Source organism: Phalacrocorax aristotelis, chromosome 2 (assembly GCF_949628215.1).
Source record: "Phalacrocorax aristotelis chromosome 2, bGulAri2.1, whole genome shotgun sequence".
Taxonomy (NCBI): Eukaryota; Metazoa; Chordata; class Aves; order Suliformes; family Phalacrocoracidae; genus Phalacrocorax; species Phalacrocorax aristotelis.
In genome coordinates, this window is record NC_134277.1 from 124,677,441 (window position 1) to 124,695,459 (window position 18,019).

An 18,019-nucleotide genomic window follows, 5' to 3' on the forward strand; every position below is an offset into this window, starting at 1 on the left:
GGTAATCAGTTACTGGACATTTGTTATTTAAAAAAAAACAAACAACAAATGAACAAACAAACGAACAAACAAACAAAAAATAAACCCTGAAAAACCAAAGAACTTGAACTCTGATCTACAGCCTGAAGACTGACGTTATAAAGCTTGACTAATAATCTTAGGTGTATCAGTTTTCACTACACTGTTTTCTTTTTGTCTTCTCATGTACAGATTTTTGAACATATTGTCTACAAGAGAAGTACCCCATGCCCAAAAAAACCCCATACATTTGCTTTTATATACAATTTTAACACTGTTTAACACTGTTTTGAGGCTTGGTATATATTTTGGTACTGATAAGGAACATTTCTCAGATTACTGCATTTCCTACGAAACACCAAGTCAAAGCTTTATAGATTTGTCTGGAGACATATAGGGACTACGTGCTTTTCTTGGAAAGTGACAACACTGATAACCCACTAGAAGAAGAGAACAATTTTTCTAGGCTAATTATAACATGGAATTAATACCCTTTAATAACATTCTTTATTGTGAGAATAAATACATAAAACAAATGGAATATATTAGCCATATTTCCTCATATACATTCAGAATATAACAAGCAGCTAATAGGCATAATCATCAGAACTAGATGAACAAACAAATTTTTACTAAGCCAACAACACTAGAGGAAAGCTGGAAAGCTTACGCACAGTAGCAGGCAAAGAACATGTGATTTCAGTGTTTCTTTGATATTAAAGACAAACATACTGTAGTTATAAGCATGAACTGACGGAAGTGTTTAGCTCCGTGCAGTGGCCGTTTGAGGTTGTTCTGACTGCAACTGCTTTCCAAGGTATTCCCTGAAATACAACAAAAAATTAGACTGAGAAACATTCTGGAGAATAGGATAGTGGTGAGAAGTATGATGTTGAGAAGGAAGAAAAAGCTTTAAGTTTAGAATTTTTCCTTCAGATAATGTCTACAGTCAATAGTCAACTGGAGCTACTATGAGCTTTAGGTATACATCATCCACCCCTCTGAAAATAAGGTACAAAGCGAATATCAATGAAACTGTCTGGAAAAAGAAAAAGCCCAGTGTTAATATTTACAAGTCCTGGCAACTGCTACAGAACACCCACGAAGCCCACAAGTTTTGCTTGTTGAATATACATATTAGAAGCTGTGGCGAATTATTTAAAAGGATCTCTTCCCATAACCCAGCTGCATGAGCACCAGTAATACCTGTGGACATACTGGCAATTTAACCCATAGTCTAGCAAAATAGACACTGACTGAAGAACTATATCTTCAAGGTGGAAGAAAGAAAAGATTCAAGTCAGGCCCACTGTATACCAACACTTCCCTTAAGTGCTTTCCTCACCTGTATTCTGAAGTGCAGTAAGTCACTTATTTTATACCTGTCCTCTCAACACCAGAACAAACACCACCCCCACCACCCCCAAATTCTTAGCATTTGCCTCAAGCAACGATACCTAAATCATATGGAAAAATATCACACAGTTCTGAACTTTCCCATCTTTCACTGCCTCCTGTGAAAGCAGCTCAACACTTCACAGAAACACAAAGAAGCTGAAAGAGATCTTTAGTAATATCTGGTTTGTTGCTTGTTAGAGAAAAACTTCAATAATTGTACCACTGTATCAGCTGCAAGAGAGGTTTCAGGACCTGTGAAACATAAGCAGTTTTTTTCCATTGCTGATCATACACTTAGCACCACAGTTTCTCTCTCTACACAGGTATTTCAACCTACACAGGTTAAACATTAGAAGCATTTCAGAGAAATTATGTTCACAATGAAGCCTTTAAAAACAAACAAAAACAAAAAAAAACCACAAAAACCCAAAATAACTCAAGAGTATGTACTTCTGCTTTATTAAAAAAAGAAGAAAAGACCAGTTTGTTCTTAATGCACATCTCAAACACTAGTTTTCAGTTTAGTGTCCTGTTGAACAGCTATTCCCTATGCGTTACAATTCCTACCACACAATGACTTTAGCATCACAACTGTATCACCCAACAGCACTCTTCTCAGTTTTAAAGTATCTAGGAAAGCAAAATTCCTATGAAGTATGTTACCTTTAAACTCCACTAGCAAAGAAAATAACGCAAAATTTATATGCTGAGACGTACATTGCAATTTAGCACCTTCCTTCACAGCTTTATCAGGTGTTGCTGCAGGATCACAGTATTTTAATGTTTGGGCTGCACTCAATAAGTATGACTTTTGATCATAATAGGTAGGTTACCACCCTCAGAGACTCCTGATGGCAAAAAAGGAAATGAGCTTCTCTCTTGTGGTTTTGCAGGACTCAAAATTGTACCACCAAAATAAACAAAATTTGACAGCCATCCAAAAAACACAGCCAGCAGCTACAAAGGGCTTCCAAACTCAAACCTCCTTCTGCTCCCTCTGTGTTCTTTTGGGTTTCTTCCCCCCCCGCCCCCCCGCCTTTGTTTCATGCCTATATGCATGTACTGATTCTAATATTTCTCCTCTGACATCCAACTTCGAAAGCAACTGACACTTGCTGCATAAGTGGCTCTGCTCACAGCATCACAGACCTGCGAAGTTATTTATTCTTAAAGCACACATGAACTATTTTGAATGTGAAATTCCTATGCAATTACTTAGAAGTAGGAAAATCAATCAAGCTAACAATCGTAATGGAATGACTACCGCATAGCTTACACTGGTTCAGATGCATGCCCGAGGCTTACTAAAATCCCTTCCACGGTGCAGTGTATTCAGCAAAAATCTCAGAGAGGGCAGAGCCGTAGCATATTTTGTAGGTACTTAGTGCCTTAACAGACCTATTCAGCTTCTACGGACATACAGTAGATAGTACAGTATCTTCCCTAGAAAACCTTTTATTTCAGTCATTCATTTGCAGGTGTGAGGTTTAAGTCCAGGGACAAGGAAAAGCTCTTATCCCATTTCCCCATGCAGAATGCGTATCTGCAGCTGCTCCTCTATGTTGCCATGCTGCAAACCCAGGCGAAAACCCTATACTGTTCCTACCCCATCACTTCTTTAGCCACCACCAAGGGCTGCTGAAATGCAAAAACCTTGTCCCACCTGCTGTTACAAGTACCAGTTAATTTTCTATTTGGTGATAATTTCCAACTAAGTGTCACTGCTTAACCTAGGACAAGTCCTTGCATGGTCTATGCCAGCTGATGAGACAGATTGGCAAGAGACCGATAGGAGGGATTTTGACAGCTTCTCAACACGGAGCTTTCATGTGCAGCCTTCAGAGAGCAGACTGAATCGTTATGCTGCCTGGCCTTTGGTCACTTCTCCCTCCCATCTTCCACTAAAACTCAAGCTACCAAGGGTAGCTAAAGTAGGCCTCTGTTCCCCCTCTGTTAAAATACATACTAAAAAGTACAAGAAGTTTCAAGTATATTTTTTACATATTGGCATTTCATCACATCAGGAGGTTAAGTAGCGCTGTAAGCTTCAGTCTTCACACAAACTAGACACAGTGTTTCCATCAGTATGCAATTAAAATCAAGTGTCTAAGATTTTTTTTATTTATCCTGCAGTCTTCCTTACTTAAATCTTAAGAGAAAAACTGGGATTTTAGAATTACTGTTCACCCCACAATTAAAATTACCTTTAAGAATGCAAGCTGTCAGCACATTGCACTACAAGAACATGTACAAGGAAAGAAGGTTAGATCTTGTCACCAAGATAACAAATCATAAAATATTCAGAACAGCATCTGACAGATTAGAGATGCAGGCTACAATGGAAAGTAATGAGGTATTTTTGACATTACAAGCTATAAACCCATGAATTAGAACACCACTTCCTATTTTAAATTTGTTAGTCCTTCCTTCATAACCACAGAAAAAGACCACCTTTACTACAACAAAGGCATCACAGTTGGTCTTTTGCAAGCACATGAAGTTTCTAAGATGGTTAAACCCAGAAGCAAAAGTATACAACATATGAGTGTAGCCACTACCGGCACAGATTCACGTGTACCTGATCAGCTCATATTACAGACTAAGACAAAACATATCCTGCTAACATTTGACATAGTTGAGGTGAGGTTTGGGTCCTACATACCCATTGTCTTTCAATACACAATCTGATATTCCCTTCGAACCAGGCAAAGCAGATCTTCAGGGTGTCTCTTAATATGTGTTCTACAAGATGTAGAAAATTCAAGTACAAAGATGCGGAAAGAGAGCAAAATACTGTCCTTGCCAACAACAAATTCAGTCACCAATTCTTTCCACTGGAAAGCAGTCTTTTACCTTGAGTAGGTATTATACTATTTTATATAATACTTCAAAATCCAGAAGTAGTAAACATTTTTTCAATAAAAATACATGAGCTGTCCAGCCATTATATACGGCTGATGTTTCTTCTGTATCATTTAAGGGGATGAAGGGAAATGAAATTATATGTGCAATAGTCCAGTAATATTAAACATTTTTACATATAATGCTTTATTCTTTAACTGCTTTCCAGAAAGGGAAGGAAAGTTACCATATGCTTAACGGTGCTCCCTCAAGTCAGTATCTGGAGAAGTCTGTGCTCTCCCACATAGACCGACTTACACTTAAGCACATCATTTTGGTATACTCCCCATGCTGGGATTGTAGAGGTGAACTCCGTGGTTATTTTTACAGTATCTTGCAGCAGTTCATCACAGCACTAACTTGGAATCAGCACTAGAAACCATGCAACACAGAATAAGCTGGTAATTCGTCCTCCAGCATTAATAATCAAGATGTAAAGTACCTTGTAAGTTTAAATTTGCAAGTTTAGCTCTTTGGAATAAGAAGTTCCACTTAGACCATTTTCCTCCCACTGGAACAAAAAGGCCTTTATAAAGGTCAGTTTTAGCCCCGTTCTGACTTCCTTCTATGTAAAACCATCCTTATTACAAAGCAGATAAAGCTGGACCAGACAAGCTTGCATTTACAGTTAACCGCATTCAAATGGAAAACAACTGATTCAGTATAAATTTACAAGAGCACAAAACATTACCTCTGCACTGCAGAAAAGCATCAAAACATGCAAGCATAGGTCATTACTTTGTAGTTACTCTATGAAGTCCTCCATTTCTCAACTAAAGCTCATATGAACAGAACTTGAAACGCCCCATTCTCTCACTTCCTTGGTCATTCAGAGGTCTGACAGTGAGGCATAAGTCATTTCCATTTGCAAATTAATCCTTTCATTCATATTAGAATAACTAAGTGAGATTCATTCCACCCTAGCAATTTCCTCTTTTACAGGCCTAATCTTTAAACACACATTTTCAGAGGTATCCAAAGTGCTTTTTCCAAGAAAAGGAAACTTAGAGGTGAATACATTAATTTGTTGCATCTCAAATCCTTATTCCAATTTGTTGCTTCATTCAGTTTAATTTAATTGGGTTTGTTGGCGTATGAGAGACACTGACAGCCTCAAGCTGAGATATACTTAAGTATTATAGTAATTGCAACAAATGCTTAAAGGTCATTTAGGAAAAAGGCACATGGAACTGATCCAACACATCAGCCACCAAATTCAGCGAGTATGGAATAAGGAGGTAACTGCAAACTGGCACAAGACCTTACCTGAAAGTTTTATACTGATTTTCAGATTGAGCGAAGGACATTGTCAACAACAGACAATCTATGATAGCCAGGGAAGTTTCAAGGTACATAGAACATGACCTCTAGAAATTTGTTGTAAAAGGAACAACCTTTGCAGTTTAAGAACTACTGCTTTTAGTGTTATACTCCAAATTCCAGTGCAGTTAGATTTACCTGTCCTTTAAGGAAAACTGAAAATTCTTCTTTTTGTCAGGCAAGGGAAGAAAAGTAGATGAAGCATAAAAGAAAGGAAGGGTGAAATTTTCCTGTTGTTTCTCTAACAACATTTATCTTAAATCCTGCTTAAATGTAATTTATTGGAGAACTATGTTATCCAGAAACATTTGTCTTCAACATCTGTAATTTCCAGCTTGTTTTAGCAGACTAGGATCCTTAAGAGGCAGAATGCTTTCCTTTGACAAAGAACAATATAAAATAATTTTTTTTTCCCCTCACTCTAAACATAAACCTAGAGTCCCATGCTTTTGAAAGTGAAAATGAAAAGCTAGTTCTGAAGAAATTCTTCCCCATATGAAAGAGTACAGAAGTCTAATAAAGCTACAATAAAATGTCTGCCACACAACTCAAGCAAATCAAAAGACACTGTCAACAGACACTGGTACAGACAAACCAAATATAAGACAAGCAAGTTGAGAGGACAGGCAGCAGATGTAATACTTTGAACAGAAAGAAAAGATTTGCCATCTTTACATTGCATTTCTACTATGGGTCTAATAACCTGGATTTGTTGAGAGAGACTGACCAGCTTGTCATTTATCAAGGCTTCATAAATAGGTATTCGAGTTACACAACTGATGTATTCCCATCTCTAAGCAGGCTAAACTGTCCCTTGAAAGCATTAGTCTTGTAAGTGTTACACTGCTGCAAAAACAGCTCCACAGATGTGACAATCCCTGGAACCTTCTAAGCAGCAGACATGGAGTGGCAACACCAGGACGAAGTTGCAACCATCTCTCAAATCCTTATGTAATCCAGTGGGGGACAAAGCTGGCACAGCCACCTTGAACCCAATCTAGCCATGTACGCCTGCCTTTCTCACGGGGCACTTATCCAGGCATTCTGGCGAGACAGTATTTTTTTACTCATTTAACTCTTAAGTTAATTGTTTTCTGCTAATAAGCTCCCTTGAACCCGGTTACTGCAGTGTCACATTAACACTACTAGTGGCCAGGAGAAAGGCAGGTAGAGCTGGAGAGGGGCTAACACGGATGCATTTGCCTTGCCACAGAGCCACAGTCATGGAATCAGTAAAGAAAATAAAGAAACCAGGCTCAACTCAAACCTGGAGCTATGTTAGTATTTGGTTCCTGAAATATTATCATGTCATACTGCTAGATCAGGAGTTATAAAACAATATATAAAAATATGCAGTGGTATATCTAAAATATAGGCTAGATATATATTGTATATTTTTAAAAATATATATTTTATACATTACATGCACTGCTCTTCACAGAGGTAAACAGAAATAGTAGAGCTATGGAAGTAGTAAACTGAAGAAATAAAACCCAACATCCTCACAGAGAGCTGGGCTGGGAAGACTGCCCAAGCTAGACTGCTACCACACAGGAAAACTTTAGTTCTTTTCTGTCGCTTGTTTGCCGAATACTATTTTATTCCCTGACTCAGCGGAGTAATGCAATATGAAGTATTTAAAAAAAAAAAAGATATTAAACATTATAAAATATTTTTCTATTATACCAATGCAGACCATAAGTAGTGCTGAAGGTAAGGCAGCACAAAAAACTAACAAAAAGAAAAAACAAATGTACGCAAAAGCATCAAAGCTACTCTGGCCAAGCAGTTTGGGTCTCCACCACATCATCAAATTGAAGGTTTTATAAATTATCTTATTTTCAGTGGAACCATGGTGATTTTTCACCATGTATCTCCTTGACCTATACATGTGGCCTTGGATCTCAAGAGAGAGGAGATATTGCAAAAATCTCTGCAATCCACAATATTTAGTGTAACAGATTCCACTTAATGCAAACCAGTAGAACAAAAACAAACTGTTAAGGTGGTGAACAGCATCTAGGACATTTTTTCACCTTAATTATTCACAGTAAAGAGACATTTAACATTCTGATGTGCACACTAAAACTAAACAGCCTGAATAGTTGAGCAGAGGGATTATAAACATTACATTTTTTTTTTTAAATGGGGCTTGTCTTCAGCTGAATGCAATAATATTAATAGACAACCTACAGATTATCTTCTGATTACTAAAAACATTATTCACAGCACAGTTTACAGCCCTCCTTATGATATGAAATGCAAATTTAACGTGTGTCTTCAGACTGAGACACTGCAAGAACCTCCTTTTCACTCAGCAGTTTCCCTTCAAAGAGGATTTGTCCATTTTCTGGAAGGGTAATTCTAGACTTCCAGTTCACAACTTTACATACAAGCTATAAAGAAATGGCATATCAATCAGCTCCTATTACAAGGCTATTACATATTTTATTAGATTTTTTAAAGAAAAACCTATTAAATTAAATCACATATATGCCTTTCTATTAGGGAGACAAGGTACAAACCTTTTTACACCTTTAAGATGCACTATGAGCTAACACACAGAGCCTTTCTGTGAATTAAGAACCAACTTGACCGAACCAAGGAAGTTGGTTTGAAAGTGGTTTTATACTTAATCAGAATATTTAGTTGCCACAATGAACAGTGAGCAAAATGCTTTCAACAATGAAGAGCTTTAAGGTTGCACAAAATATTTCAGAATGACTAACATAGGAAAATTCAGTTTAAAGTAACACTAATCAGAAGTGAAACTATCAGAAAGTTACTTCTTTGGTGACATGGTTTTTCATCACAGCACATGAAAAAGAACAATTTCTTTGAAAAAAATAATATTCAAAATGAGCAGGATGTTAGATATTTGCAAAATATTTGCTTCACATTAACAGAAGCTCGAGAAATATTAAAATGTGATTTACAAACAGTGCAGACCTCATGACAGAAAACAAAATCACAGTGCGAAATTCTGGAGAGCATATGCACATTACAAACCACAACCCCTACCCGTATGGAACGAGGCTTTACAAGAATACATATTTATGTTCTAAGAAAAAGATGAAGCACTCATACTAGACATCAAGTATGCCTGTAACTAACTGGATTTTCGCGTAGCTTGTCTCATTCTAGCTAGAAACTGTCCTCTTAAAAAAAAAAATATTCATTTTTATCAGGGGCACAATCTATCCGCTCAAACTTTTCAGTTGGTTAACTTCTGTTAACTACTAAAAAGGAATTGTATGGATGAAGAAGGTTAAGAAACAGGACAAATAAATACAGTGGATCGCATTATCATGTAGGCATTATTTCCTAGATTAAAGCCTACTCTATTAAGCATTACACATCTGAGTGTTGGGACACGGAAAACAAAAAAAAGGGGGGGCAGCCAGACTTCATGGCTGCCCGTTAACTATCACCTTGCACTTCTCACTACCAAAAGCAAGCAAGGTACAGAAGCTATCTTAGGAGATATGTGGACTTTGGAGAACAAAGTTTATACCAAAGAACAGTAGTAACAAATGCCAAGTATTTCATGCTAACTCTACACAGCAACAGCTTCTAAATATAGCATACCACAAATTCTAGGCAGTTTCAGGTTTTTTAGTGTGTCTCTGCATAACTAGTCATTTTAAAAAAATGGAAAGCAAGTAATTTTGACTGGGATGTGCACTCTGAAAATAATATATGAATCTGCTGCATATTCAAAGCTTATCTGAATTTGTTGCTTCACTCAGAAGGCCATTTATTAATTTCACTTCTAATACCATACTTAATCGTGCATCAGTGATGCATCCTCATTCCCACTGTTTAGAATCCTCCAACATATTCATACTCTCCATGTTGGTATCAGTTCATTGAATAGCAGTTTATTCTAAAAGTCTGCCTGTTTAACGGAGGTTTATAGCTCAGAGCCTGCACAGGTGAAAGGATCCTGGGGAGATGAGGCATCATACCTGAACCCAGAGGTAAGAGATGCAATCTCTCACTAACAGCAGCTCACTACTAAGGCATAAGCAGAAAGGTGGGGCAACATAGTCCAGTAGTTTAGTCAATGGGAACAAATGCTGAAAGATGCTACAAGTTCTGCCATTACCCTGACTCAGCCAGAGGGAAAATAAACGAGTTTGCAGTCAGATCCACCATGGTTTCAGTAGCACTTGTATGAATACTGAAGAACTTTTGACCTATAGGGGTTAAACCACTGCTTATTACTTTACATTTGCATGAACAAAGAGCACACATGATCCACCTCTGCACATCTCAGCCAGACTGGATGTTGTAACAATTCTCTCTTATTTCTGACTTCTTGTCCCCAACTTCCAAGAGCACTGCTGCTGACAGAGCAAGAAAAAAGTAAATATGCTGCACTTACTACACGAGTCAGGAGCAAACTTCCCTGGGCCTAACCCGGCTAGAAGACAAGCAAGTGACGGAAGTTAATGCGCTATGTTCTATGTGACCAGTAAGGTCATAAATAAATTACATGTTAAATGCAGAATATTTAGAATTCACCTAGCTCTTCATCTAGCTCTTATTTTAGTGAAGTAATATAAAGTTGGAATTAACCCCTTTAGAATGAAACCAGGAGACTATAGGTTCACAAATCTTAAAGACACAAGATTATTCCCACTGCTCGATTTCAGGCACTGAAGCTGCTCTGCACTGCCCTGAAAAACAGCCTACTTCTCTGGTGTTCATAGAAGGAACTTGGGCTTCTAACTGTAGGTGCACGTTGAGTCCCAGCATCCCATCTCTGAAGTTCAGTAAAATGTTGTGCCATGAAACACATGAAAGGCACATGCTTCATCTGTAGAGATTAACATACTGAGTTTCTTTAAAGCGATATATGTAAGTGCAGTTTAGAACTTAATTATTTGATTCTTTTAAATCCGCATCATTAAAAACATTGCCCCAACCAGCATTAGGTTCCCCAAACCCGTTCCTAATACTGAAATGGTCAAGTCGGGTATTGCCTCTGAACACCAACAAAGATAAAGAATAAGGAGATGATGTTCCTTACACATAGTTAAAGCACAAATTAAACAGGACACACAAAAAAATCTGCCATCCATCACTGACATGCCGAACCCCCATCTACCGATAACAAGTTTTTACCATCAGCATGGGGTGCCATGACTAATACAGTTAGTTCAAGTGAGATTAAAACACAGGATAAATTACCATTTAAAGACATTAAGTGATGCTAAAAAGATACCTTCGCTCCCTGCTTCATCGACTGTATGATCATTTAACATGCAAATGTAACTGGAATATTTCACCTGAACTTACCTCATCTGAAAAGCTGACAGCAATTACCGCTTTTGCCAACCTAGTTTCACCATTAAACAGAACGCCTGACAGTCTGATTTCCCCTCATTTATCCCTGACTTAAAAACCCCTAAGGAAAAGCCAGTTGAGCAGCCTGTAATGAACTATTCAAATTACTTAGGACTTAATTGTCTCCACATTGAGTTATTAGCAGTCTAATGATAGATCTGCATTTTAAGAACACCACTTCAGCTGCCCCATGACACTCCCTACTCCCTTGGTTCAGGTACCAGAAGTTTTTCCTTACTCTGCTGCTCCAGGCACAGCACTTGCACCAAGCCTCAACCTGGCAGATCAAGCCCTTATTTTCTCACCCTTCTCTTGGTTAGCCTCCAGATCTAGAAAGAGCCTGACTGCCTCTGTCATGTATGTGTCACAGGTGCTAATGAAGAGTTGTTCCATGCCAGTCAAATTCAAGGAAAAAAACAATTGCTTTGAGTGAAATAACTGGAACTTCAAAACACATGGAAGCAAGGTAAGCAAAACCTTCAATTTTCTGAGTAATCTATGTTATGACAAAGCAAATCTAAATAAGTAGGCATTTGAACTGCACTGTGTACCAGTCAGGGGACTCTGCTCTCTTCTCCCCACACAAGCTATGAAACAGAAATGCTCCTGACACACATCAAAAGACAGATCTATACAAAGACAGATCTACCTTCCCAGGTACAAACAATATGTCATTTCCTTAGCTCAAGCTATCTGATGTCCATTCCAGAGGGAATGCTATTTTGGTAAATACGAGCCAAGGACAATGTGTCCCAGAGGCTTGTTCTAATACGAATTAAACAAGAATGTATTCCCTACAGAGATGACAATATGAATCTGAAAACAGCATTAACATACAGGTCCTTTTTATTGACACCTCTGAAGACCTGAAACAGATGTAATGGCAATCTCTCTTAGTCTCAAGTCTAAAGGTTCGCAAACTGTGAAAAGCAGGCATAGAAACGTTCATGCCGTTAAAAAAAGAAAACCAAGACAAACCTAGAAGACCAGAGGTGATATTTTTTAAAATTAGTATGCTTAAACTGAAACAGAGGAAGAGCCAGGTTAAGCATCCAGGAAAACTTTTACTACCAGTGAGGTTTGTGCTGGAGAAAGACCAGAGTTTTGTGCTTTTATTACCAGATTTCCAACATCAGAACACACATGAAATAAGACCTGTCTCCCCTGCAGAAGGCAAATTCTGTAACTGAGCCTTTCGCATCGTAATCTCCATTTAACTACAGCTGGTTTATAATACTCAGAATGCTTCAAATATATCAGAACAGCATTGTGAAAAAAGAAGCATATCACCAAACTAAGAAGCAGGGTGGAGTGCAATATACAGTACTACCCCAAAATTAGGCTGCACATGACCACACGTTTAGTCTCCACCTCCACACAGTCACAAATTCAATGCTATTTACCAAAGTACTCCTTAAAGGTGGAGAACGTTAACTCTGGATGTGTCACAGTAGGTTATTTAAATGTGTATTCTCTGCTATAGATGGTTCCTACAGTATGACAGAGAGAGGAAGCAGGATAAAATGACTGTTATAACACACATGAGAGTTAAAACTCATTCTTCAGAAGAAAATGGAGAAAAATAGCTTTGTTTTACAGAAAATACACTGCAGGGAGAGGGGACAGGAGCTTTTTGTGAGCCTTGCTAGCCTGTCTTCTACAGCAAGTAGGTGACTTAAAGAACCTGTCAGAATATGCTTGGTAAACCTTGTTCCCCTACCACTTTCATACTGTTAGCATCATCACTTCTCAGCCTTTTAAAAAGATCACATTGTATCAGAAGTGAAAAACTGACAGAAGTTATAGGTACTTCCAACCACCAAGCTTTTCAGAAATAAAAGGTTGTTTAAGTTCAAAATTAAATTAGTTGTTTTTATCTCAATATCTATGTTCCAATGTACTCAGATGTACTGTTGCATTTTATCTTTCTCTAAGGCATTGCCAAGTTGGAAATATGAGCTTTGGTGAAATAATTAACAATCAGATTAAGAATTCCTAATTAGCGGGTTTTAACTCTCCATGCTTTATGCTTTCCGTACCTAATTAGTTTGGCAAGTTACACAGAGTTGTTACGTGAACACTGAAGTTTTTCAGACTTCAGCCCTTCAACGCTTCATTATAAAGGTCCTGTACTCTGTTGGAAAGGCAGCATCACCCACCAGCAAGTTCTGTGGCAGAACATGCCAGGATTTCAGGGGTTTGGGAGCTTTATTAGAGAACTAGTCAACAAACAATGAAAGAAAAAACTCACTTCAAATGCTATTCTCAGCAATTGCTGAAAGATACCAGTGAGTGATTTTCAACTTCATGTAAGAAACCAACCCATAAGCTTCTGCTACAATTTTTCTGCTCAAGAAAAATTGTACTTCCACCCCTCAAAATGGCATCATCAAAATAACACTATAGAGTGGTGGAAAGGACTAAAGCAAAGAACAACAATACAAAAGAATGGTCAGGCATGCCCTTTGCAAAGCAACAGCCAATTAAGTACTTGAAGCATCAACTCTTCCAACTACATCAAACTACTGATTCCTTCAGCTGAGATTAAGTAAGCTTGCTAAAATACCTATGCACATCCTTAACGTTTTGAAGACTGTAGTTTTGCAAGCCTAAATTACAGCTTGTGTTAAATATTAAGCAGTTCCAGTAAGTTAAAATATATTGTTCAAGTTAATTACTCATGACATTCAGTCATGCAAGGTCAAGCTACTCGATTCAAGTGCAACAAAAACAATCATAAAAACTAGCGAAGAACTTACACAGAAGCATCATATTGCTCTATCATTTAAGAACCACAGTCTTACCACATTAAAATATTATTCCCCCCTTAAAGAAATCTGCTGTCTTGAATCCATTCTCCACAGCCCAGTATTTCTTACTGTTAGTAGTATGTTAAATAATCTTCACATACCAGTTGTGAACCATCAGCTTCTGCACAGCCAGTAGTGCATTATAACGAACTTGTTGGTCTTCATGATGCATGTGGTTCATTACCAGTTGTTTACCACCAAGTTGTTCAATCACTCTGAAAGAGAGGAGGGAAGCAGTTTCTTTGACATTAGTTCAGCTTCTGGGTAGCTATCCTATCCAACCTCTTCATGTTCAGGGCATTAAGAAGTTAAGTTTAAGTCACATAATATTTATTCTATTAAAATATTTATTTCCTAACACATACATCTTATTTGACATGTTACAAATGCAGATCTCTCATACTACCTACTGAATGTTTTTTAATTGTGGGGGTTGTTTTAGGTTTTTTGTTTGTTTTTAAGAATTTACAATATCAGGAAGTATTTGTGCTGGACTCCTCTGTTTGCTACCCACTACCTACTTCCATAAATTTTGAAACAAACAACAACAGTCAAGGAAGGAACCCTTTTCAGAGGTATTTATTTTACCTAGCTTGCTAAAGAACGCAATATTAGCTTGAGAGGGTTGGCAGGGTACAGCACTATTGATTATTACTTAGGAGGAGGTAGTGCCCCCCCCCTCCATAAATTGATGATAACCAGGTCATTCCATTTTTTGCAAGAATAAAGCTCCAATACAGTCCAGCACTGCCTAATCCAGAAAAAAAAATGCTTGTAATCACACTAACACCTATTAAACCAGCCACTTGGTACTCCTGATAGTGCTTTTGGCCATTCAAACTGTACTGGAGCCACAGCTACTCTTGCACAAGATGTAGAACTGGCTGTTAAGTTACCATTTCCAGAAAAAACAGTATGTCTGAGCTGCATCTTTCACTACAAACTTCACCATAGCTTTTTAATAGCTATACCAAGTCCCATGTGAAACACTGATGAAACTTTGTACCACGTCATGAATATATAATTTCTTAAAAAACTGGAAGGAGAACACTTAAAACCTGAAAAAGTATCACCATCCAGATCAGTCTCTACAGGCAGTGTTTTGGTCTGTTATAACAAAAAGTCTGGAGAGAATTTGCAAGGAATATATACACTGATTACTCACTGACCTGCATGGTTTTTTACATCGGTTCTCTCACAAGTCACTGAGTAGTTAAACACAATATCCTGTGAAGCGGCTATCATTTGCATTACTCTTAACCTGATGCTATCCCATCATTCTAAGCCTGCATTGGCTGTCTGCTTCTATTACTGTTCATTTCATGGCCAAATTAATGCATTACTGCTGCACAACACACATGTTTTTGTAAACCACAGAACAGTATAAAGATGTAGCATAGAGATGAAAAAGAGAATATCCCATTTCATTTTATAACTCAGTCAAAACCATCCTGGAGACCACAGGGAATATTATTTCCCAACCGTATTAAAACACAGGAGGATGTTTCATACAACAGGAATGCATTCAGAAAACTGCAACTGTTTTAAGCTGGAAAATCCTCACCAAGAACTCAAGAAGTTATTACTAGTAACATTCAAAAAACCCCTTTATGCCTGCCTTAGGCTGCCTCACATTTTTTATCATGTGTTAAATATAAAACTACTGCAAAGACAAGACTATGATGCACAAACAAAAATTTGTTCCTCATTAGAGGACTGACTTAAACACTGACTTTTCAGAAATTGGAAGGAGGTTAAAAAAGGCATTAAACTCAAAAGCTTCCTTATGCTAGGAGCACACAAGAAACAAAATGAAATGTTAAAATCCTATAATCACAAATGGAAATAGATTATTTGATATGACAGTACATCACTGAAATTATAGCTGAGAATATGAAGAGTCAAAGAACAGCATTACCGTTCTTCTATAACACAGCCTGCTGGTACAAATCATTTCCCATCCATGTTTTAGACCGAAAGGTAAGCAACTGCAAGGAAGGTTCCCAGTGAACCCTGCTCAAAACACTATTTTTCATTCTGTTTTCCCTCTTGTCAGCTTCTCTTTACAGCAGTTACAGAGCCCAGTGGGGCAGTTACAGTACGTGTACATCTTCTGCAGGGATTGTTCCCCATAATAACAGTGCACTAAGCCGAAACAGTGGCAATTCAAACAAGCTTCTGGATGCTGAAAAGCCAGATTTTAACATGACCCATTTAAAAGGAGAAAGAGGAAACAGAAGATGAAGACCAATGAGAACCGTTTAGACTGTTATAACAGAAAATATTAATATAAAATCCACACTGCATATCTAAAAGCAGACCATGGTGAAAAAGGGAATACATTTAAGCTGTTTCTGAACAATGAGCTAAAGGAGGGAATGGCTCTAGGTGTCAATCTCTTGTACATGCAAAACATAAAATCCATGTTCGTAGCATTCACGTGATTGAACGTGTTGATCCTCTACAGCAGTTACCCTTGGGCCACATCAAAGTTGTACTGGAGGCTGATGTTCAGTCTGGGTTTCTTCTCAGTGACAGGAAATACCAATGCTGTACTTTATTTCTGATGTTATGTTGTCAGAAAATGCATGTTGGTGAGGCTCATTAGAAGCCCACAGTGCTACTGCCTTGAGGATTTGGTCCACGATGTTCAATTTTAAAGGTGAGTTAAAATTACTTAAGCTGACATCAGAGAACAGCCAAGCAAAAATGTAGTATTTAGTTTAACAAACGTTTTCTTTTCTCAGGCAAAGGGAAAGGTTAGCCAGAACTGTAACTCTAGGTCTCTGCTGTGCACAGCAGGTAAACTTAAGAAGTTTTAGGTTCTAATTCACCTATGCAACCTTCGACGGCTGAAGGACAATACAGTTAAGAGTTGAGGACAAACACTTAAAAGGAAACAAAAAAGTATTTAAGACATTTAGATTCTCTTATTCTTCTAAATCAACGAATAGAATCCATTCTCAAAGTGAGTCATGCAATGATAGTGTGAAATGCCAACCAGGCGTGGGAGCAGTAAATGACTATATATCAAAAAACATCAAGGTAAGAAATGGACTATTATGTGGGAACTGACATACAGTCCTTAGGTATTTTAAGCTTTTAGTCCTAAAATTGCTGAAGTTGTCCTTTGTAAAAGTACACTGGATTACAAAGGGAATTCTTTAAAAGAGCTTGAGGCATTTTAGTTTGTCCATCAGGACAGAAAGGTAAATAAGCCAAGTTCATAAGCAGAAAGCAGCTAAAGTACTAGAATTTGACAGAAGAACGTGGGTTAGAATACTATCTAGGACACTTATTTGTTGATGACCGCTCCTTTTGAAGGTTCGCACACTTCTGAATAGGTTTAGCAGTCTGGGAGCTAAGCAGAGCTGTGGTCCCACCAGCAGTACATTTTTCCAACTACAGAGAGATACAGGTCCAGTTTATCCACTCCTCTGACTTCGTACCTTTGGTCCAGCAACTTCATGACCATACTAGCCCAAGCATTATGGCACATTTGGGTAGATGTGTGCAAGTTGTTTGAAGAGTATGGCAAATGCCTAATAAAATGGTTTTGGACATAGGGCAACTCAAAGCAGAAGCAACCAGTATTAGTCCTTTGGCTTTGCCACTTTGAGGCAGCAGTAAGTGCTTCCACCTCATTGGAGGGTATCTTGCCTCCCTTCCAAATACCAGTTGTCATAAATCTCTTTTGGAAGACACAGGAGCTAATTAGCAAATACGCAGCACTGCTCAGTACAAGTGGTACACACTGAACACCTCTGACCTTTCTTAGTGTACAAAACAGTTAATTTGTTCCAAGAATCTAAAAATAACTTCAGTTCAAGTTGCTTACAATACTACAAGGGCTGTGAGTCTCTCTAGAGGGAAATCTTTCTAGCATATACATGACATGAAGTTTCAGTCTGTTGTTCACGATTCTATTACTGTCAAGACAGCGGTCTGCACAAGAGGTGTTCGTGAAATTCCCAACAAGCCTAGAAGACTATTCTCATCTTCCCCATTAAACCCTATGCAGAAAGCAGAAACAGACCACTTCTTTGCTACAAAAATTAAGTCACATGTCCCTTTGGGTGACCGATGAGCATGATTCCTGCAAAAACCAAAGGCCCCTTTCTGCTTCAGTTGTCTCTTTACCTTAGAGATGCAGTTATTCAAACAACTTTGCTCACAGGCTTTTAAAACAGAGCAAGAAAATATAGCAATGTCTGCCTGAA

The 18,019-nt window shown here is 38.0% G+C and overlaps 1 protein-coding gene across 1 annotated transcript in view; it reads right to left on the bottom strand.

Annotated features, from left to right (window-relative positions):
• Nucleotides 1-509: 509 nt before the first annotated feature.
• Nucleotides 510-18,019, bottom strand: part of ATP6V1H (ATPase H+ transporting V1 subunit H) — a 50,492-nt gene continuing 32,982 nt past the window's right edge. Inside the window, exons 13-14 of the mRNA XM_075085018.1 lie at nt 13,901-14,014; nt 510-842 (exon numbers count right to left, since the gene is read on the bottom strand). Of these exons, the coding sequence (XP_074941119.1) occupies nt 782-842; nt 13,901-14,014 (175 nt within the window). The 3' untranslated portion in view covers nt 510-781. The remainder of the gene's footprint in view (nt 843-13,900; nt 14,015-18,019) is intronic.